This window comes from Globicephala melas, chromosome 6 (genome assembly GCF_963455315.2).
Source record: "Globicephala melas chromosome 6, mGloMel1.2, whole genome shotgun sequence".
Taxonomy (NCBI): domain Eukaryota; kingdom Metazoa; phylum Chordata; class Mammalia; order Artiodactyla; family Delphinidae; genus Globicephala; species Globicephala melas.
Window position 1 is genome coordinate 69974497 of NC_083319.1, and position 23629 is coordinate 69998125.

The following is a 23629-nucleotide window of genomic DNA, read 5'->3' on the forward strand; positions in this document are numbered from 1 at the left end:
ATTCGTGTCAACTAAACCGTGTTCTTTTATTTCCCCTCATGAAAACACGTGTTTCTCTTGTCTTTTCTTCTCAGGTCCTTGCCTATACCCTCAGCTGTGTATGTACATCTGCATTCAGTGCCGGAATTATTGAGGCTGTAGAGGCTGAAGATATTATGAATAAGCTTCGACTGTTGGTGGAGAACAACCAGCAGGTTGGAATTTCTGGTTATTTCTCAGTGGGTCTCAGGCTGCTGCTAAGTCTTAATTCTAATTTACTCTGAATTAGACTATAATGTGGTATGGTTTGTGCCCGGACCTGAGGAACTTCTAACTCTTGTCTTGTCCACAGCTATAGCCAGTATCCACAGACATCTTTTTCTCTCTTTATCCCCTATAGACATTTTTTCTTTTTTGGTCTGAGTACAAAAGTCTTTACTGGCTCTCCAGCTATTGCTCTGTATTTATAAAATTTTAAAACACGTGGCTAGGGAATATAAGAGTTATGTAAGGCTAGAAACAAAAATTCGTAACGATAGGAATACATAGAGTAATCTGATAGAGTAAAGCCTCAGCAAGTTCAAGGCAGAGAAACTCTGCTCATGACTAAATATATAAGAAAATTTAGATTCCTGCAATTTAAATGAAATACGCTTAAAATATTCCCTCTGAAATATTAGTCAACCTTCAAAAGGAAGAAAATTCTGACATACACTATGACATGGATAACCTCTAGGACGTTATGCTAAGTGAAATAGGCCCATCACAAAAAGACAAACACTGTATGATTCTGTTTATATGAGGTATTTAGAGCAGTCAAAAGCATAGAGACAGAAAGTGGAATGGTGGTTGCCAGGGGCTGAGGGAGGGGGAATGGGGAATTATTGTTTAATGGGTACAGAATTTCAGTTTTGCAAGATGAAAAGAGTTCTAAAGATGGATGGGAGTGATGGTTGCACAGCATTATGAATGTACTTCATACCACTGAACTGTACACTTAAAAATGGTTAAGATGGTAAATTTTATGTTATGTGTATTTTACCATAATTTTTAAAAATTGAAACAAAAATGTTCCCTCTGATCACACAGGCTCTAGAATTTCCCTGTGTGTATTTTGTTTGCTCAGTTCTTTGTTTTTTAGATTTCTCCAAAGTCTTAATATTGGCCATAGTGGGTTACTGCAGGATTCAGTCCAGGTTTTAAGCCTGTGCTGTTTTGTATTGTTATTATTTTATGGTTGTATGCCTGCTCACTTACAGTCAGAATAGATTTTGCATTGAGAATCAACTATACTTCAATAAAAAATTAAATTAAATTAATGTAAAATTAGAAAAAAAAGAATAGATTTTGCAAACACCAAAATATAGAAGTTTGCATATGCTGTGCTCATTATAGAATATTTTCTCCTCTTGTTTGGGGGTTGACTGGGCTTGGGTGATTTACCTTGGTGTTTTCACCCTAACCTCCTTCTTAGAATTTGGATTGTTTGACCCAAGTCAATCAGTAGTGCAGTATTCTTTTCCTAAAATAAACGACTTACTGAAGCCAAATTCCATACAATTAGACTGCAGTTTCTGTTGCAGACTGGTATAGATTTAAAAAATCTGCAAATCTCTGATTTTCAGATGGAAACAGAATGTGTCTATAGGAAAGGGAGCCCTTAAATGTGCTTGTTTTGCTGTATATGAACATTCCTGATCTGTGCCATTCTTCTTTTTTTCTTACCTCTTCTTTTAATTTATTTTTAACAGACTTCAGGTTTTGCCCTGGCGTTAGGAAACATAGTTCATGGTTTGTCTGTGTGTGGACATGGAAAAGCTGAAGACTTGGGCAACAAACTGCTCCCTGCCTGGATCAGAATTGTCCTAACAGAGGTAGAAGGACCTCCTGCATGTTATTTTATAGTTTTATAAAGGAAAAAGAGCTACTTTATTGGACCATTTATAGGTGCTGCCAAGATATATAGCTTAACCATAAAAGAATAGGCAATTTCAAATGAAAGAGACACATGTACATTTTTTTCCTTTTTAATTTAATTTTATTATTATTTTTTTATACAGCAGGTTCTTATTAGTTATCTATTTTATACATATTAGTGTATACATGTCCATCACAATCTCCCAATTCATCCCACCTCCACCACTACCACCTGCTTCCCCCCTTGGTGTCCATACATTTGTCCTCTACATGTGTGTCTCTATTTCTGCCCTGCAAACTAGTTCATCTGTACCATTTTTCTATATTCTGCATATATGCATTAATATACAATATTTGTTTTTCTCTTTCTGACTTATTTCACTCTGTTTGACAGTCTCTAGGTCCATCCACGTCACTACAAATAACCCAATTTTGTTCCATTTCATGGTTCAGTAATATTCCATTGTATATCTGTACTACATCTTCTTTATCTATTCGTCTGTCGATGGGCATTTAGGTTGCTTCCATGACCTGGCTATTGTAAATAGTGCTGCAGTGAACATTGGGGTGCATGTGTCTTTTTGAATTATGGTTTTCCCTGGGTATATGCCCGGCAGTGGAATTGCTGGGTCATATGGTAATTCTTTTAGTTTTTTAAGGAACCTCCATATTGTTCTCCATAGTGGCCGTATCAATTTACATTCCCACCAACAGTGCAAGAGGGTTCCCTTTTCTCCACACCGTTTCCAGCATTTGTTGTTTATAGATTTTCTGATGATGCCCATTCTAACTGGTGTGAGGTGATACCTCATTGTAGTTTTGATTTGCATTTCTCTAATAATGAGAGATGTTGAGCAGCTTTCCATGTGCTTCTTGGCAATCTGTATATCTTCTTTGGAGAAATGTCCATTTAGGTCTTCTGCCCATTTTTTGATTGGGTTGTTTGTTTTTTTAATATTGAGCAGCATGAGCTGTTTATATATTTAGGAGAGTAATATTTTGTATGTTGATTCGTTTGCAAATATTTTCTCCCATTCTGAGGGTTGTCTTTTCGTCTTATTTATAGATTCCTTTGCTGGACAAAAGCTTTTAAGTTTCATTAGGTCCCATTTGCTTATTTTTGTTTTTATTTCCGTTACTCTAGGAGGTGGGTCAAAAAAGATCTTGCTGTGATTTATGTCAAAGAGTGTTCTTCCTATGTTTTCCTCTGAGAGGTTTATAGTGTCCGGTCTTACATGTAGGTCCTTAATCCATTTTGAGTTTATTTCTATGTATGGTGTTAGGGAATGTTCTAATTTCATTCTTTTACATGTACCTGTCCAGTTTTGCCAGCACCACTTACTGAAGAGACTGTCTTTTCTCCGTTGTATATCCTTGCCTCCTTTGTCATAGATTAGTTGACCATAGGTGTGTGAGTTTATATCTGGTCTTTCTATCCTGTTCCATTGATCTATATTTCTGTTTTTGTGCCAGTGCCATATTGTCTTGATTATTGTAGCTTTGTAGTATAGTCTGAAGACACGGAGTCTGATTCCTCCAGCTCCGTTTTTTCCCCTCAAGATTGCTTTGGCTATTCGGGGTCTTCTGTGTCTCCATACAAATTTTAAGATTTTTTGTTCTAGTTAGTTCTGTAAAAAATGCCGTTGGTAATTTGATAGGGATTGCACTGAATCTGTAGATTGCTTTGGGTAATATAGTCATTTTCGCAATATTGATTCTTCCAATCCAAGAACATGGTATAGCTCTCCATCTGTTTGTGTCATCTTTGATTTCTTTCATCAGTGTCTTATAGTTTTCTGAGTACAGGTCTTTTACCTCCTTAGGTAGGTTTATTCCTAGGTATTTTATTCCTTTTGTTGCAGTGGTGAATGGGATTGTTTCCTTAATTTCTCTTTCTGATCTTTCATTGTTAGTGTATAGGAATGCAAGAGATTTCTGTGTATTAATTTTGTATCCTGCAACTTTACCAAATTCATTGATTAGCTCTAGTTTTTTGGTGGCATCTTTAGGATTATCTGTGTATAGTATTGTGACATCTGAAAAGAGTGACAGTTTTACTTCTTCTTTTCCAATTTGTATTCCTTTTATTTCTTTTTCTTCCCTGATTGCCGTGGCTAGGACTTGAAAAACATAAAAATATATGGTTTTTATTCTTCCATTTGTTAATATGGTGTATCACATTGATTTGCCTATATTGAAGAATCCTTTCATCCTTGGGATAAATCCCACTTGATCATGATGTATGATCCTTTTCATGTGCTGCTGGATTCTGTTTGCTAATACTTTGTTGAGGATTTTTGCATCTATATTCATCAGTGATATTGGTCTGTAATTTTCTTTTTTTGTAGTATCTTTGCCTGGTTTTGGTAACAGGGTAATGGTGGCCTCGTAGAATGAGTTTAGTAGTGTTCCTTCCTCTGCAATTTTTTGGAAGCGTTTGAGAAGGATGGGTGTTAGCTCTTCTCTAAATGTTTGATAGAATTCACCTGTGAAGTCATCTGGTCCTGGACTTTTGTTTGTTGGAAGATTTTTAATCACAGTTTCAATTTCATTCCTTGTGATTGGTCTGTTCATATTTTCTATTTCTTCCTGGTTCAGTCTTGGAAGGTTATACCTTTCTTAGAATTTGTCCATTTCTTCCAGGTTGTCCATTTTATTGGCATAGAGTTGCTTGTAGTAGTCTCTTATGGTGCTTGGTATTTCTGCAGTGTCCATTGTAACTTCTCCTTTTTCATTTCTGATTTTATTGATTTGAGTCCTCTCCATCTTTTTCTTGATGGGTCTGGCTAAAGGTTTATCAATTTTTTTTATCTTCTCAAATAACCGACTTTTAGTTTTATTGATCTTTGCTATTGTTTCCTTCATTTGTTTTTCAGTTATTTCTGATCTAATCTTCATGATTTCTTTCCTCTGCTAACTTTGGGTTTTGTTTGTTCCTCTTTCTCTAGTTCCTTTAAGTGTAAGTTTAGACTGTTTGTTTGAGATGTTTCTTGTCTCTTGAGGTAGGATTGTATAGCTATAAACTTCCCTCTTAGAACTGCTTTTGCTGCATCCCATAGGTTTTGGATTGTCGTGTTTTCGTTGTTATTTGTCTCTAGGTATTTTTGATTTCCTCTTTGATTTCTCCAATGATCTCTTGGTTATTTTGTAATGTATTGTTTAGCCTCCATGTGTTTGTGTGTTTTATGTTTTTTTCCCTGTAATTTGTTTCTAATCTCAGCGTTTTGGTTGGAAAAGATGCTTGATATGATTTCTATTTTCTTAAATTTACTGAGGCTTGATTTGTGACCCAAGATGTGATCTCCCCTGGAGAATGTTCTGTGTGCACTTGAGAAGAAAGTGTAATCTGGAATGTACAGATTACATTCCATTCCATGTAGATGGAATGTCCTATAAATATCGCTTAAATCTATCTGGTCTATTGTGACATTTAAAGCTTGTGTTTCCTTATTAATTTTCTGTCTGGGTGATCTGTCCATTGGTGTAAGTGAGGTGTTAAAGTCCCCCTCTATTATTCTGTTACTGTCAATTTCTCCTTTTATGGCTGTTAGCATTTGCCTTATCTTTTGAGGTGGTCCTATGTTGGGTGCATATATATTTATAATTGTTATATCTTTTTCTTGGATCGATCCCTTGATCAGTATGTAGTGTCCTTCCTTGTCTCTTGCAACAGTCTTTATTTTAGTCTATTTTATCTGATATAAGTATTGCCACCCCAGCTCTCTTTTGATTTCCATTTGCATGGAATATCTTTTTCCATCCCCTCACTTTCAGTCTGTATGTGTCCCTAGGTCTGAAGTGGGTCTCTTGTAGACAGTATATATACGGGTTGTGCTTTTGTGTCCATTCAGCAAGTCTGTGTATTTTGGTTGGAGCATTTAATCCATTCACATTTAAGGTAATTGTCGATATGTATTTACCGTTTTCTTAATTGTTTAGGGTCTGTCCTTGTAGGTCCTTTTTTCTCTTGTGTTTCCCAAGAAACACTGCTTAGAGAAGTTAGAGAAGTTCCTTTAGCATTTGTTGTAGAGCTGGTTTGGTGGTGCTGAATTCTCTTAGCTTTTGTTTGTCTGTAAGGCTTTTGATTTCTCTGTCGAATCTGAATGAGATCCTTGCTGGGTATATTAATCTTGGTTGTAGTTTCTTCCCTTTTATCACTTTAAATATATCATGCCACTCCCTTCTGGCTTGTAGAGTTTCTGCTGAGAAATCAGCTGTTTACCTCATGGGGGTTCCCTTGTATGTTATTTGTCATTTTTCCCTTGTCACTTTTAATAATTTTTCTTTTTCTTTAATTTTTGTCCATTTGATTACTATGTGTCTCAGCATGTTTCTCCTTGGGTTTATCCTGCCTGGGATTCTCTGTGCTTTCTGGACTTGGGTGTCTATTTCCTTTCCCATGTTAGGGAAGTTTTTGACTATAATCTCTTCAGATATTTTCTCGGGTTCTTTCTCTCTCTCTTCTCCTTCTGGGACCCCTGTAATGCGAATGTTGGTGCATTTAATGTTGGCCCAGACGTCTCTTAGGTTTTCTTCATTTTTTCATTCTTTCTTCTTTCTTCTGTTCTGCAGCAGTGAATTCTAGCAATCTGTCTTCCAGGTCACTTATCCGTTCTTCTGCCTCAGTTATTTTGCTATTGATTCCTTCTAGTGTAGTTTTAATTTCAGTTATTGTATTGTTCATCTCTGTTGGCTTGTTCTTTAATTCTTCTAGGTGTTTGTTCTTTAATTCTCCTAGGTCTTTGTTAAACATTTCTTGCATGTTCTCGATTTTTACCTCCATTCTTTTTCTGAGGTCCTGGATCATCTTCACTATCATTATTCTGAATTCTTTTTCTGGAAGGTTACCGTTCTCCCCTTCATTTAGTTGTTTTTCTGGGGTTTTATCTTGTTCCTTCATCTGGTACATAGTCCTCTGCCTTTTTATTTTGTCTATCATTCTGTGAATGTGGTTTTCGTTCCACAGGTTGCAGGATTGTAGTTCTTCTTGCTTCTACTGTCTGCCCTCTGGTGGATGAGGCTTTCTAAGAGGCTTGTGCAAGCTTCCTGATGGGAGGGACTGGTGGTGGGTAGAACTGGGTGTTGCTCTGGTGGCAGAGCTCAGTAAAACTTTAATCCGATTGTCTGCTGTTGGGTGGGGCTGAGTTCCCTCCCTGTTGGTTGTTTGGCCTGAGGTTACCCAGCGCTGGAGGCTACAGGCTCTTTGGTGGGGCTAATGGTGGACTCTGAAAGGGCTCACGCCAAGGAGTACTTCCCAAAACTTCTGCTGCCAGTGTCCTTGTCCCCATTGTGAGCCACAGCCACCCCCCGCCTCTGCAGGAGACTCTCCAACACTAGCTGTTAGGTCTAGTTCAGTCTCCTATGGGGTCACTGCTCCTTCCCCTGGGTCCTGATGCGCACACTACTTTGTGTGTGCCCTCCAAGAGTGGAGTCTCTGTTTCCCCCAGTCCTGTCGAAGTCCTGCAATGAAATCCCACTAGCCTTCAAAGTCTGATTCTCTGGGAATTCCTCCTCCCGTTGCCAGACCAGGTTCGGAAGCCTGACGTGGGGCTCAGAAACTTCACTCCAGTGGGTGGACTGCTGTGTTATAATTGTTCTCCAGTTTGTGAGTCACCCACCCAGCAGTTACAGGATCTGATTTTATTGTGATTGCACCCCTCCTACCATCTCATTGCAGCTTCTCCTTTGTCTTTGGGTGTGGGGTATCTTTTTTTGGTGAGTTCCAATATCTTCCTGTCAATGATTGTTCAGCAGTTAGTTATTATTTTGGTGTTCTCACAAGAGGGAGTGAGCGCACTTCCTTCTACTCCGCCATCTTAAACCAATCTCCCCCAAGACACATGTATTTTTAATGCCTTATAAATGATACATCCTGTTAACCATTATAGTTTTGTTTTTTAACTGGCTGTTTTGTCAGTGTGTTAATTTTAAAACAACACTGTAGTTTTGAAAAATAAAAAAACGACAAGAAACCACCTAGAATCTAACAACTTTAACCTGTTACTTTATTCAAGTCTGGGGCCGTTCTCAGTTCAGTGACACAGGTTGTGTTGACCCTACAAATTTAGTACCATTTTGGCCAGTTGTTTTTCTTTGATATAATTTTTTTTTTTTTTTTTTTGCGTTATGTGGGCCTCTCACTGTCGTGGCCTCTCTCGTTGCGGAGCACAGGCTCCGGACATGCCGGCCCAGCGGCCATGGCTCACGGCCCCAGCCGCTCTGCGGCATGTGGGATCCTCCCGGACCAGGGCACGAACCCGCGTCCCCTGCATCGGCAGGTGGACTCCCAACCACTGCGCCACCAGGGAAGCCCTGATATAATTTTTATCCACTTCCAACCCAAGGACTGTTTCCCTCTTGACATATTCTGATGTTTGTTTTCAGGGCACCTCCACAATGCTGTGTTTGGCAGCTCTTCATGGCATGGTGGCCTTGGTAGGCTCTGAAGGGGATGTAATGCAGGTAAAAAAAAAAAAGGGGGGGTTGGGGTCGGGTGGGAGAAGAAACCTAAATGTGTACATAGTCACAGCAAGAAAAGAATACCCAATATCTCAGTATGCTAAGGAAAGAACAATATATGATCATGGTATTGTTTACACTGGGCTTTCTAATGCCTTTATATATGGAAAATTGCTCTTGGTCAGGAATTCTTTCTATAGAGATATGTTCCTTATTTTATTTGGTTTGTAGGAATTAAACCTAGTCAACTTATCTACTTTCTGCAAAATTCTCTGAATGAGAAAAGTGATTGGATCCTAAGAAATTTAAAAAGCCATTCATAAGAAACTCCATTTTGCATCTGTGATGTTTAAGTTTATATCTATGTAATTATGCTTTCACTTTAAAATGTTTTGTGTAGTGAGCATATGTATATGTAAATTTACAAGTAATTCTAAGGTGTTCCTTTGTTCATACAGTAAAGGTTTATTACGTGACTGCTACAAGCCACACTGAACTGGTGCTAGGAAATCAGTGATTTCATAAAGCATGGGCACTGCCTTCAAGGAGCTCACAGCTTTTGTTTTTGAAATATAAGGATATAATGATAAATTATTTCACAGCTTAGATGATGGTAACTCATACACTGGGAATATCATTATTTACTTCTGGGGGGATGCGGGATGGGTATTTCTCCTTTTTCTTTCAGCTGAAGTCAGAAGCCATCCAGTCCTCTCATTTTCAAGGCAGACTTAATGAAGTCATTAGAACTTTAACTCAGGTGAGAAGGGGAATTTCAGACCGTTGAGTGGGAAAACAGATATTCCCCTTTGTGGTCTTTTTTCTTTTTCATGATATAAACTGTTTTACTTAGACAATGGGAAAATCTCTGGTTATTCATGGTGAGTTCAAGGGTCATTGGAGCATGGCTTACGGCCCTGCATAATTTGCTGATCAACACACACCACCTCTGGAAAAAAAGAAAGCTGGCATTTTTGAGTTAAGTTGGCACTGGTTTCTCTTAAAAATTAAAACCTGACCTTGCAAAGAATGTCAGGCCCTCCAGACAAGGAAAAGTGGAAGATAGTCAAAGGGCAGGGCATATATCTAAGCAGAATGGTCAAGAGGCACTAGTTCAGATGTCACTGGTAAAAGTATTTAGGTAAATTATGGTCAGCATTCTCCTTGTCTAAAGAATAAACATGTCCATCTGCTGAGAAATGATTTTATATTTTCAGATTTTTATTTTTAAAAAATCATGATGTTCATTGAATAAACTTAAAATTACAGAATGAAAGAAGCTGAAAAAATATCAGTGATGTTCCTCCCAACCTGAAGCAGCTGCTACTAATATTTGGTCATATTTCTTTTTAAGCATTCTTATTTTCTCTGCATAGTTGTATTCTTATCATATGTAGAACTTTGTATCCTAGGCTTTTCACTTAGCATACTTGTTTTCATTCTTGCAAATATAGCTGGTTATAATACTCACCACATAAAGAAGTTTTAGGAATTCATGGTTTTAAAAGCAAACAAATTTCTGAACAGAAGAAACTCTTTTGCATGTATGAATATTAATATTCTCCAAAAAAAATTCTACTGAAACATAAGTTGCTGTAACTTGGGGAAAAATCTATAAATGAAAACTATTATTTTAAAAATCTTATTATGAATGATAAAACAGTAATAGAGCATTAGTCAAAGAAGAGAACAAAATAGTATCTCCTTCTACTTTTAAAGGTACTTTAGTTTTAAGCAACTATCGCCTCCTTTTACTTTTTGGATTTTCTTTTCTCATTTTTTGAAAATTCCTTTAGACCAGTCTGACTCAGTGAAAACTGAGACAACCACTGGTACGTTCCATCATGACTGATAGATTCATTCATTCATTCATTCATTCAGCAACACTTGTTGATCACCTCTATGTCCCACGTTTAGTATACTAGACAGTTGATAGTACATCTTGTATATCTCATTACCAGCCAAGCCACCACCTCATAAAAGATTAGTGACCTCCTGTGAGTGGCCTTGTATTGAATAGAATTTGGATCTTGCCCCATCATTGAACTGTTACATTTCATTTATAGGTCATCAGTGTGTCTGGGGTGATTGGTCTTCAGTCAAATGCAATCTGGCTTCTAGGACATCTTCATCTGTCTACTCTGTCCTCAAATCAAAGTAGAACCTCGGGTAAGACTGGAGTCATAGAACACTGGAGCTGGAAGGAGGGATTGCTGACATGGGGCAATGTGCTTTGTTAAGAGAGTTAATTTTCACAGCTACCCAAGCACAGTAATATCGGTGGTGGATATTACTGTCCCTCTTTTACATCAGAGGAAAATGGACTGTGGAGAGGTCTCCTGACTTGCCCAGGGTCACATAGCAGTAAATGGTAAACATGCAGTTTGAACTAAGATCTGTCGGCCGCCAAAGCCCATGCTCTTTTCACTCTTTCTCTCTGCCTTCCTTGGAGATCGGTTTAGACATTGAGTCTAACCCCATATTTTACAAATGGAGAACCCGAGGCTCAGAAAGTTTGCATGACTTAGGTACAAGCTTAATGAGAAATTCAGAAACTAGGAATCAGACCCTTGAAGCTTGGAACAGAGTTCTTTTTATTTTACTAGATGTAATCATAATTTGTATAATATTCATATTTCATTAAAAAACTCTTCATATATGGCTGGAATTCTTCTGGCTCCTGGTTTTGAGAAAATAATTGGGTAAGTACTTTTAAAGATGTATATCTCCTTGGCCTTGGAATTAAAATCCTAGGTCTTAATGTAACAAGGCTTTTTCTATTTCCAGCTTTTTAATAAAAGCAATAAAAATATTTGCAGTTCCCACATGCTTAACTTATGTGTGTACTTGGAGATCTCCCGGGGAAGGCATCACTGTAATGCACTGGGACCTATAGCTACTCCTTGCTCTTTATAGAATTTTGACCACTGGCTCTCTTGGACTCATGCCAGGGAGGTTTAGGTACCAAAGATTCCTCATTAAAACCTAGTTTCACATATCCCCTGACAGGTAGTCTACAGACAGCATTACCATGGGCTACTATAATTACTGTCTCCCTCATTTTCAATCACTCCTCAGCTATAGAAATAGGACATGGTTTCACAGCATTCCCAACATAATGAACTTTAGACAACTAGAAGCTGTCATATTAAAACTGGAAAAGGAAAAAAAAAGTAGTCATATTAGAAACCCTTGGTATTGCTAGTTTTGAAGTGCAGTGCTCTCACAAGGTCCTGGTAAAATAGCATGTGTATGTCAGGCTTTTGCTTTTTCACATAGGCTTTTAATTGTTATACTGTGGAGTACACGGTCTGGCCCACATATACTGAAGACAGGTCGTAGTGAATCATCTTACACCCAGGTTCTTTGGAGCAACATGATTGTGTGTCTGGAAAAGTTGAGCCATCTATCCCAGTAAAAAACATTTCATGAAACAATTATGTGGAACTGGGAGGAAAAGAATCTGGGAAACTCCCAGGACTCAACAAGCATAAATGTCACTCCTTCATTGTTCCAGGTCAGCAGGCACATCTGGTTATTTGCACGTGTTGGTCACATAGAGGTCCCTGCCTTATGAAGTAAGAGACTAGCTGATATTAATGCTGATTGATGTATTTCCATAGTTCATATATCTGACTCAGGGTGCCCTGATATAGCCCAGAGAATGGTGGTCTCATCCTAGAAGCCCAGTAGACTCCTTGCTGACACAGAGGAAGTCACTGGATTGCAGCTCATTGATGTGCCAAAGTGGAAAAGGGTTTTTTTAAACCACTTGAGTACAATTTTTGTCCTCTGTGGTTTTTCAGCCTCCTCTAGATTTACCACCGTTTTAGATTTGCTTGCATAGCCTAAGTGATGACTCCAAGGCCAGTCACTTAACCTAATAGAATTAGTTGCAACCACAGAGTATTGTTCTGAGATTAATGGCATAAACACTTCTGCTTTGTCTCTAGGTTGATATGGCAGCATGAGATCATTATCTTTCCTTCATTAGTCCCGCCAGGTTCAGTGGTTAATTTGATCATTTTCTGTCTCCACAGTTCCTACGGACTATAGCTATTTGCCTGAAAGCAGTTTTATTAGAGCATCCATTGGCTTCTTCATTACAGGAGGAAAAAAAGGCAAGTGAGCACATTTCTTGAACTCTGTCATACTGTCTACATGTCAAGTTTGTGTGCCCTCAGCTTGCTTCTGTAGAATTAAACAATACAAATCTGAAGGGGTGAATAATTTCTCCTGCCAGATCATCTTTGCAGTAGAGATGACTAGGAGACCAACTACACTAAGTGGTACATAAACATACACACTGTGTGTACTGTTGGAACTACCATACGTGATCTTGGGGGACATGTGAATATCTTAATCTTCCTTTTGGCCATTTCGAAAGTATAAGCGCACATTACTTTTCTTGTCAATTTCAAGTGAGTGTGACCTAAAAAGAGAAAACACACATGGGTGCTGTTTGTATTCCAGGACCAGACTTGGAGGTAAGTCTTCTCCCTGAACCTTGTGTGATCACTTTGTGTTGTTGGAATCACTGGCTCTAGTTCTTAATTTTAGTTTCTGTTGTTTTTCTCTGCACCAGTTGTCCCTTTGTGATTCTTTTTTGCTGCCACACACAACCTAAAGACAGAGATTGAGTGCCTTTTGTTTATAACTGGAGTCAAAATAATGCCACATAAACTATCAAATAAATGCTCTTTAATGATACACACCTACCATTTCATGCTATGAGGAAAAAATGGATCTGAAATGAGCATGTCATGGCTCAGGAACCAGTTTTATGTAATATTCTTTCACTGATGTGTGCTAGTGTCATTCTTCGTTGGGTTGGCTGTGTCAGTCTGGGCAAAATCAGTGCCTGTATTACAACAAGACCATCCCAGTTTTAGGGGAAAAATAGTTTTTAAACCAATTAAAATGAAGACATCTGGGGACATCTGAAGTCATTGATTAATGAAGGTCATGGAAGGATAAAATCTCACCATTGGAAGGGACATTAAAAGTCATGTCCGTTGTCTAAGTTTCCACTGGGTACAGAAATCCCTGGAGCTTCCAGATTGTAAACTACTTTCATAGGTTGGACATGAATTCCCTTAGTTTCTGCAGTTCTAGAAATTGTGCATATTATCCGCAGGTCGTGACTTAGCATAATTTGCTTTTACATATCCTCAGTAAAAATTGGTATAAGGTTATGTCATGGTTTTACAAGATATGTTTATATATGAACATGTCATATATATATAATGTGGAGTTAATTGTTTATATTGCCATAAATTAAGTGTTTTTAAAGTACAGAGATGTCTCCGTTAGGAGGAAATTGAATTCTTACTAAAGGAACATCTAAAATTTCCATGGCTAGAATAATTCTAGGAACATATATTTTTGCTCTATTTTTTGTTAGTTTGCTCACTGATATCTTATAAAATTTTTAAATGATGATAGCGTGAGATATTTCCATGAAATATAAAACTCTTAAGACCAAATGAAAGACATACTCTTTTTCTTTTCTAGTGACTAAAATGTCATTTGGCTCCCTAGATTCATATTTCTTAACAGAAATGAATTTTCTGTGAATCTTGTGGAAAATTTTGTTAAATGTAATATTTTTATGATTATGCAGTCGTGGTACAACAGGAAGTATTCTGTTCTAAAACTGAAAAATCAGGTGAAATTGACATCAGAAACATTATGTAAAATCTTACTATTAAAGCTATTTTAAGACATATAAATGAAATATTTTTAAAATGCCATATTACTAGTCACATTTTTGGCATTCTCAGGTTGTGGGAGAGGGCTGCCTTCTTGTCAGGTTTACTGACTAGATTCAGAGGAAAATCCATTCAGCCTTACCCATTACTAATGATGACCCCAGAGGAGTGGAGGCCGTGGGAGGCTGACCTCCGCCTCGGAAGCCCATTTACAAAAACAAAACCAGACCCTGCTCTATGGGTCTAAATGGGATGGCCAAATGTGGAGGTGTGCATGCAAACAAGTGTTTTCTTCTTCAATATGCCCAGCTCATTTGAATTTTAATAACTCCCTTCTGAAGCAGCTTTTGAGTTTAAATGTTTGGGTGTCACTCATCAGAGCCCAGTGGCGCTGCTGATAGGAAGGATGACAACTTTGGTGAGCTCTTTAGAGGAAGAAATGGCTTGAGAGGATAAAAATCATGCTTGGCATAGGCAGAAGAGAGAAAACTTTAGGGATAGCATGGCTTCGTTGCCTCTGTATGCCATTTAGTAACTCACAAGAGGAAGAAAAATGTGATGAGTTATCCCTGATTCACACATATGCCAGGTTGAGATTGGATGTCATGATCTCAGTTTTAGCCAATCAGATTTGAGATAGTGAATATATTAATCTGCTTCAAATGTTTAGGGCTTTTCTCATTCTAGATACTCACTTTAGTACTCATACAACAGAACATAGCATATGTTCATAGCATCTATTCCTTCATACAGGCCTACATTTTAAAACCATGCCAAACAGATAAAATTCCTTCCAATTTTAAGACTGCAGTTAATAGTTTTGAATATAACTGTTTTTTTTGCTATACCCTATAACATTTTCTCTTCTTCCCTAATAGCCCTACCTTCTAGCAGATATAATATTCCTTAACCCTTGTCATCATCATAATCTATTCTATGGACATTTCTTGGCTGTGCTATGCTTAAAATTTGCTTATAATCTAATTCCGCCTATCATGGAATTATTTTTTATCTTAAGGGCCTCTAAATTTTGACTCTTATTTTTGCTTCTTTTCTGTACATTTATTCTTTTTCCTGATTTCTGATCTTTGTTTTTTCTCAATCTCATGGCATATTCAGATTTCATCAAGATTTTACCTACTTTTTAAACAAAACACTTAAAATGTATTAAAAGTACTTAATAAAAATAATCATTTATTTTTGGTGATAACATTTAGGTATTTCTACCTAATCATTTAGGATTATTTTTCTTATCATTCTCTTGCTGGGGAATGTGACTTTCTAAGCTTTAATTTTTCTATTAGGCTTTAAAGTTTACAATAAGAAGTATTAATTCACAGAAAGTATATTTAAATCCTTGTAAGAAAGTCAGTATGAATGGCATTTCCTTCTCGATATGGATTCATTGGTCAGCGATTTGAGTGTATAAGTGTTGGGCTTGTACATATACTATCAATAGGTAGATTCTCAGTTGATCATTTTTGGATTACTAGCATGAGATATAATTGTTGATGAGTCTAGCCAAGAGAGCAGAATATAGAATAAATGATATGAGAAAGCTATTTCTATTTTTCTGATGAAATTATGGAGTTGGTTACCAAAAGTATGTTATTTTTAAGTATTTTAGTTTGGTAATAGTTTACCTATACAATTCTTTTTAAAAAGTTATTAGAAATGAATACATTTCTTCATACCAAAAATGGTATGAAGAAAAAGAAAGAATCCTCTTAATCTCACCACCTAGAGATAGCCTCAGTAGGTATTCCAGTGTATGTCCTCTAGATGTGTGTGTGTTATATTATATTGAATCATAAAATGTATATTATTGTCTTTTTAAAAAATTTAACAAGTTTCCATGTAAATGGACATAATCACCACTCATCCCCTGAAAAGAAGGGTTGAGGAAGCATGAAAAGAATCCTTGCATCACTTTCTAGACAGGTTTTAATATGATATGTTTGGGGAGTATTTAATTTCTATTTTTTTGTTGTAAACATCATAAAAATATTTGAAAGGAAAAAAGTCACCAATTATCCCATGACTTTCTAACAGCTATTATCATTTAAAAATTTTACTTTTTAATTTGTTCCTGTTATGCACACACAATGTTTACATATTTACCAGTATACATAAACTTTGTATTTTTTAACTTAATATTATATTGTAAACATTTCCCTATTTTCCATATATCTCCATAATTATCATTAAAAATGATTACCATTATCATTAATAATGATAATGACTGACTGTAGAATGTTCCGTCAAGTCGATGAATCATAACTAACCCATTACCCTATAGATCATTTAAAATGTTTCCATTATAGAGAACATCCTTGTGCATATAGCTTTCCTTAGGATAAACTGTCAGCAATTTATTAGTGGCCAAGAGTCTGAGGATTTGATGACTACAGAGATGGCATGGCCTCATTGCTCTTCAAAAGGACTGTAGCAGATTTCAGTACCTCGGCCCTGTCTGAGTATCATAGTACAGCAGCATATCATAGAGGTTAAAAGCGTGGGAGCCAGACTGCCTGGGTTCATACCCCACTTATACTGCCTGCTGGCTATGTCACTTCAGGCAAGCTACTTAAGTCTGTAATCCTCAATTGCTTCTGTAAAGTGGAGAAAATAATTGAATCTTCTTTCTAGAGTTTTTTGTAAGGATTATGAGTTTATGAGCCATCCTCAGGCTGACGAGCTCGTTGTGAAGACAGAATATAAAACATGGACCTTCAATCACAGTGAATGCAGCTCTGGGTGCCGGGATAGTCAAAGGTGTTGGCAAGGAGAGGAAAGGAAGGCACACTGGCACAACTTCCGATCAGGCAAGAACAGCAATGGAAGTGAAGGCACTTGAGGAAGCTCAGGTTGGGAGTTCTCTGTGTCTTTCTGCCTGTGTCCTTTTTTGCATCCCTGCATCCCTGGTGGTGACTCTCTGGTGTCTGCCACAGGCAGGGGAAACCTTCAGTTCAGGAGGCAAGAAGTCAGAAGTCAAGGCGTTGGTAGGGTGGGTTCTTTCTGGGGGCTCTGAACGAGAATCTTTTCCACGCTTTTCTCACAGCTTCACTTTATGTAACAGTGCTTAGGAAACAAATAAAGAATAAACCCTTTCTAGTTATCATATTACAAAGCAAACCATCAGATAGATAAAACAAATGACTACAATAAAAGCCAAGCAGGTATAAAATGATACTTTAAGACTACTTTAATTTGCATTCATTGTCAGAAGGAATGAACATTTTTGTATGTATTTACTATTTGAGATGTCGTTTTTTTTAATTAAATGTTAGATGTGCTTTAAAATTTATTTTACTTTTTATTTTAAAATAATTTAAAACTTACCAAAAAGTGAAAACAGCCAGATCACTTCTATATTCCTTTCACCCAGAGACCCTATTCAAGTTTCCCTGACAGCCCAAATGATGGCTTTAGCAGAACAAGAATTTAATCCAGAATGTCACACTTGTCATCTCTTTGGTCCCCTTCAGTCTGGAACATTGCCTCGGTTGTTCTTTCATGACTTTAACGTGTTTTAGGATTAGAAGCCAGTTGTTTTACAGAGCACTTTTCTGTTTGGGTTTGCCTGGTGTTCCTCACATGAGAGGTCAGTCATCTTTGGCAAGAATGTTACAGCCATGGAGGCCTGCTCTGCTCACTGCATCCCTTCGGGTGGTACACGATGTCTGTCTTCCTCCACCAAAGTGATGCTAACTTTGATCACTTGGATAAGGTGATCTCTTCCAGGTGTCTCCTCATTAAAGTTCCTCCTTTCCTTTTATCATCAAGAAATATTTTATGTGGAGATATTTTGAGACTTTATGAATATCCCATTTTCATCCTACTTTCACCCATTAGTTTGGGTATCCATTAATGTTTTCTTGACTGAGTTATTACTCTGATGATTGCCAATAGGTGATTCTTAAAATTCCATTATCCCATTTACACTTTTTGGTAGGCTTTCTTCTGAAAGGAAAAGCTGCCTCCTTCCCTCCCTCCCTCTTTCATCCTTCCTTCTTTCCTTGCTTCCTTTCTTTTTCTTTCTTCCTTTCTTTCTTTCTTTCAATATGGACTGCTGAACTCCTATTATTCAATTATTTATTATTCAGTTATTCATGATTTTGATCCTCAAATTGTTCCAGACTAGATCAGAAAGAGCCTCTTTAAGTTGACTCTTGTGTCCTTTTGAGATAACCTTATCATTCTTTGAGTACCTCCTTTTCTTTGTGGCACACAAAGATGTTCTAGGTTCATCTTGTATTATCCTCAGCCTTGTAATAGCCAGGTAACTCAAGTTTCTTCTCGTGGAGAAAGATATTTAGAAGCCAAGATCTTGGGTGCAAATTACTGCATTGCTACTGCGATAATCACTGCTCCTAGGCCCTTTCAGTGGACAGTTAGGAAATTCTCTCTTTCTCTCCTTCTTTCCCTCCCTCCCTCCCTCTCTCTCTTTCTCTCTCACATATTGTCTATATTTATTCTTATATCTAGCTATATATATTGAAAAACTTGAGTTCACACCAATATCTCCAATTCAACATCACAGGCTTCCTTCTGCATTTCCTCCTTCTCATTTGTAACTTTCTTCTCTGACTTTAAGAAACCTGACTCCCATTATTCTCAATGTATTTGCCACAGTCCTGCTAAAGCTGCCTTCCTCTCTCCCAGGTCCTGATTTCCACTGAGCAGCCACCCTGCTTGGCAGCCTTCCTGGTGCTAAGGGGCTCAGGGATGTTTTTGTTTCTGATAACACTGGATGATATTGAAGTACTTGGTCCTAAGAAAGAACATCCTACCAACTCTTAGTATCTGACTGACATATTGGAATCATCAACTGTTTTCAACAGCTGTCTTGATTATAGAGTGGTTTCTGGCAAGGGGCTAAGCATCTGTTAATCTCTCAAAATATGTCATGCTGTCATTATGTCTACCTGTGTTTTCTAAGGACTTTGTCTAGAAAAATTCGACTCATCCTTTCCATCTTGTTTTAAACATCCTTTCCTCAGTGGAGGATAAGACAGGATTCCCTGATGTTCCCAGATTAGTGTAGATTTCTTATGTGATACTTTATGTTTTTCATAGTACTTTACGTATGTGAAATTATTTGCTTAATTATTTGTGATTCTTTGTTTAAAGTCTGTCTTTCCCAGTAGACTGTAATTTCCTCAAGGGCAGGAAGAACATGTGGGTTTTATCCTAAATGCTTAGTACAGAGTACTTGGCATGTAATCGTTTTCAAGTATTTGTTGATCTACCACTTTAAACATATATATATGTGTGTGTGTGTGTGTGTGTGTGTGTAATCATATAATATATATATTATATATGTGTATATACATATATTATATATATTGCTTCTAAACAATGCTAATGATGGAGAAGGTAAAGACATATCCACACCATTACAAGCGACATGCTGGTGATGGGGAACAGACACACCAGTGGCTGTTAGCCTACTTGTTACCAGACTTTTCCTATAGGAGTTACACATGTGCATTGTGGCATTGAGATCTGATCCTTTTTGTAGCCAGAGTATGTGTGATAAATGGGTCCTGTTGTAATGCATTATGTTCGGATATGCCATTTATATCAGGGTTCTTTGAGGCTGTCAACTGGATGAGGGATTTAAAGCAACTTTGTACCGGATTTTAAGACATCTGGATCCTTTTAACAAGTACTGTTAGGTCTTCTCAGTTCCAAATCCATTGTCTATAAAGCATTCCAGTATTTCTTTTTGTCTAAGGCACTTGGGTGAAAGATAGAGCTCTGTAATAAGGGAACTGATCCTTCCCATAGCTTAGATTTGGATTCTCGTGTCCAATGCTGAAGATCTCTGGGGAGGGAACCATGTGACTCTGTTCTCCCATTTGGGGGCTCGCTCTCTCTCCATATCCCCCGCAAATGCTTAGCACTACCAGGTATTTTCTCCATTCCTAACAGCTGCTATAATTTCTTTCATTCCAGTTGGTTTCAGAATTAGTTCCCTGCAAATATAGTGGAAAATTTTGTGTGATTCTAGCTATGCTAGTCCATACTGATTCTCTGCTTTTTTAAAAAGTGGGAAATGTATTGCATTATAGTACTTACTTGATTTTCACCCCTGTGCTCCATTTTACAAGTTCTCCTTGTTTCTGACACTTGCTTGTATATTAATTAGGTCAGTTCTAAAGAGTATGGAAGCAACATGTAAAGTGTTTAGATAGTAAAGTGCAGTTACTGGTGAAAGTTCTGTTCTCCTGTCAAGAGAGAGTTTGTTGTCTAAGCAATAAAGGATATAGAAAATGACCATATTTTACATTGGGTCCTGGTATTAGAGGACAGGTTGAATGTCTCTCCTGATTCTCTAGATCCTCTGGAAACTGCAAGTTTTCTGTAGTGAATTCTATAGAAGGACCTGGAATATAATTTTATATAGTTTTAAAAACACTTGATCTGAGAAAAAAATTTAACAGAAATCTGCTTATGAATTAAAGATTTACCATATAGAATTGGATTTATGTCCTTAATAGGAGTGAAGAGTAATTCTTTTTTTTTTTTTTTTTTTTAGAATAATAAGCTTTTCCTACCTGGTAATGGCATTTCTAGAATATAGAACATTATTTTTATAAATTTATTTATTTTTGGCTGTGTTGGGTCTTCATTGCAGTGTGAGGGCTTCTCATTGCAGTGGCTTCTCTTGTTGCGGAGCCTGAGCTCTAGGCACACAGGCTTCAGTAGTTGTGGCTCATGAGCTCTAGAGAGCAGGCTCAGTAGTTGTGGTGCACGGGCTTAGTTGCTCCGTTGCATGTGGGATCTTCCCGGACCAGGGTTCGAACCCGTGTCCCCTGCATTGGCAGGCGGATTCTTAACCACCGCACCACCAGGGAAGCCCAGTGAAGAGTAATTCTATGTCCAGATATTTACTATACTATCTGCCAGTTCATTAGGCTATTTCTATGAATCGTGAGCCAAAAGGCCCCCCCAAGAGCAGCTTAAATTTTGTTGTCGTTGTTTTGTGAAATCAAAGACTCCAATTTGCAGACAACTTTGTGTGTGGACAGCTGCCATATGTGGATAATCAGTATAGAGTTATGTGAATACCCAACCAGTTAATTCCTATCATAGCATTTTTATTTTTATCACACCTGATTTTTCCTTGTCTGTTTGTCCTGTCACTAGAGTATAAGCTCCATGAGCATGGTGACCTCTTCTGCCTGTTCAACACCGTCTCCACTGTCTGGTAGCTAATAGATACTCAGTTGAATAAATGAATGTGTTTAAGAATATATTTACTTTTTTGGTCAGAAATTCTTCTACTTGTAATAGCAATGGTTAACTCCCTGATAATATTTCCTATAATCCTAGTACTACATCACAAGGTGGAATTGAAATAAAGCTTCAGTTACTGGTAACACAGCATAGAAGAGTGGCAGGTGTGTTGAGCTTTTAACATTTTCAAAAAGCAAAAAAGTATTGGTTGGAGGGGAGAGAAACAGCACTGGAAGGCACACAACTAGTTTTATTATACTTTCCCAAGTTGGCAGAGGCAAAGGTACAGAGGTAGGTTTGTTGGGGGCTACCTAAGAAAATATGCTGATTCTTGAGATAGCTGTAGAAACATCAGAGAAAGGCCTGCATTAGAAGTATGGGTTTACTAGTCATCAACGCCTAAGTAGTCTGTGAAATTATGAGTAAATGAGCTTAGGCAGTGATAGCAATTATGTTAGGGTAATTTTTATTACAGAAAACAATGACTTGCTTCAAGTGACTCAGTATTTACTGCAAGGATTCATAGGTTTCCCAGAAATCTAAGGACAGAAACTATTCTCAACCCTCAGAGTATCAGGAGCAGAAAGATACCAGGCATCAAGACTTTATCTTGCTTTCTGTCTGCCTGCCCAGGGCTGCACTGTATCGATCTCTTCCATGGATTCTGCTTTTCTCATCAAAGACTGCTTCATCCCTTTCTCTTCTTCTTGTGCTTGTGTGTGTGAGTGTGTGTGTGTCTGTGTGTGTGTGGTAAAAGACACATAACATAAAATTTATCATTTTAACCATTTTAAAGTGTACAATTCAGTGGCGTTTAGTACATTCACAATATTAGGCCACTGTCTAGTTCCAGAACATTTTCATCACCCCAAAAGGAAACCTTGTACTCCCTGAGCAATTGCTTCCATTCCCCCATTTCCCTCAGCCCCTAACAGCCAAAATCTGCTTTCTGTCTCTGTGGATTTGCCTATTCTGCATATTTCATTTAAATGGCATCATATGCCATATGGCCTTTTGTGATGGGCTTCTTTCGCTTAGCATAATGTTGTCAATGTTCATCCATGTGGTGGCAAGTATCAATATTTAGTTCCTTTTTTATGACTGAATAATATTCCAGTGCATGGATATGCATTTTATTTATCCATTCATCTGTTCATGGGCATTTGGGTTGTTTCTACCTTTTGGCCATTATGAGTGGTGCTGCTGTGGAGACTTGTGTACAGGTTTTTGTTTGAATACCAGTTTTCAATTCTTTGGGGTATGTATCTAGGGGTGGAATTGCTCAGTCATATAGTAATTCCATATAATTTTTTGAGGAACTGCCAAACTGTTTTTCCACAGTGGCTGCACCATTTTATATTCCTACTAGCAATGTATGAGGGTTCCAATTCCTCCACATCCTTGCCAACATTTGTTCTTTCTCCATGATTATTATTATCATTATTATTATCATCCTATTGAATGTGAAGTGATCACTTAGTTTTGATTTGTGTTTCCCTAATGACTAATGAGGTTAAGCAACTTCAACTACTTGTTGGTATATCTTCTTCGGAGAATTATCTGTTCAAGTCCTTTGATCATTTTAAAAACTAGATTGTCTTTTTGTTTTCGAATTTTAAGAATTATTTGTGTATTCTGGATACTGGACCCTTATCATATATACAATTTGCCAATGTTTTATTGCATTCTCTAGGTTGTCTTATCAATTTGTTGATAATATCCTTGGACACACAAGTTTTTAGCACTGACAAAGTCCAATTCATCTTTTTTCCTTTTGTTGCTCATATTTTTGGTCATACCTAAGAATTCATTGCCAAATCAAAGGTCATGAAGACTTACCTCTATGTTTTCTTCTAAGAGTTTTACAATTTAATTCTTATATTTTCATTGACCCATTTTAAGTTAAGTTTTGTATGTGGTGTTAGGTAGGGATCCAGCTTCATTATTTACACCTGAATACCTAGTTGTCCCAGCACTATTTGTTGAAGAGACCCTTCTTTCTCCTATTGAGTGGTCTTAGGACCCTTGTCAAAAATCAATTGGCCATAAATGTTTGGGTTTATTTCTGGCCTCCCAATTCTATTCCATTTGTTATATGTCTATCCTTATATTTGCCAGTACCACACTGTTTTGATTATTGTAGCTCTGTAGTAAGTTTTGAAATTGGTATGTGTGAATCCTTTAAATTTTCCTTTTTCAAGATTGTTTTGACTATTTGGGCCCCCTTGCAATTTCATATAAATTTGAGAATCAACTTTTCCATTTCTGCAAAAAAGGTTGTTGAAATTTTGATAGGTATTGTGTTGAATCTGTAGATA

General features: G+C 37.3%; 1 protein-coding gene across 3 annotated transcripts in view; it reads left to right on the plus strand.

The window, feature by feature from the left end:
• The window catches only part of FOCAD (focadhesin), a 313294-nt gene that overhangs the window by 257395 nt on the left and 32270 nt on the right, over window positions 1-23629 (plus strand). For all 3 annotated transcript variants that reach the window (XR_009564338.1, XM_030840606.2, XM_060300979.2), the window contains exons 30-35: window positions 75-194; window positions 1731-1853; window positions 8281-8358; window positions 9044-9115; window positions 10422-10524; window positions 12396-12476. Coding sequence is in view for 2 of the 3 variants with exons in the window: in XM_030840606.2 (XP_030696466.1) it covers window positions 75-194; window positions 1731-1853; window positions 8281-8358; window positions 9044-9115; window positions 10422-10524; window positions 12396-12476 (577 nt within the window). In the remaining variant the exon portion in view is untranslated. The remainder of the gene's footprint in view (window positions 1-74; window positions 195-1730; window positions 1854-8280; window positions 8359-9043; window positions 9116-10421; window positions 10525-12395; window positions 12477-23629) is intronic.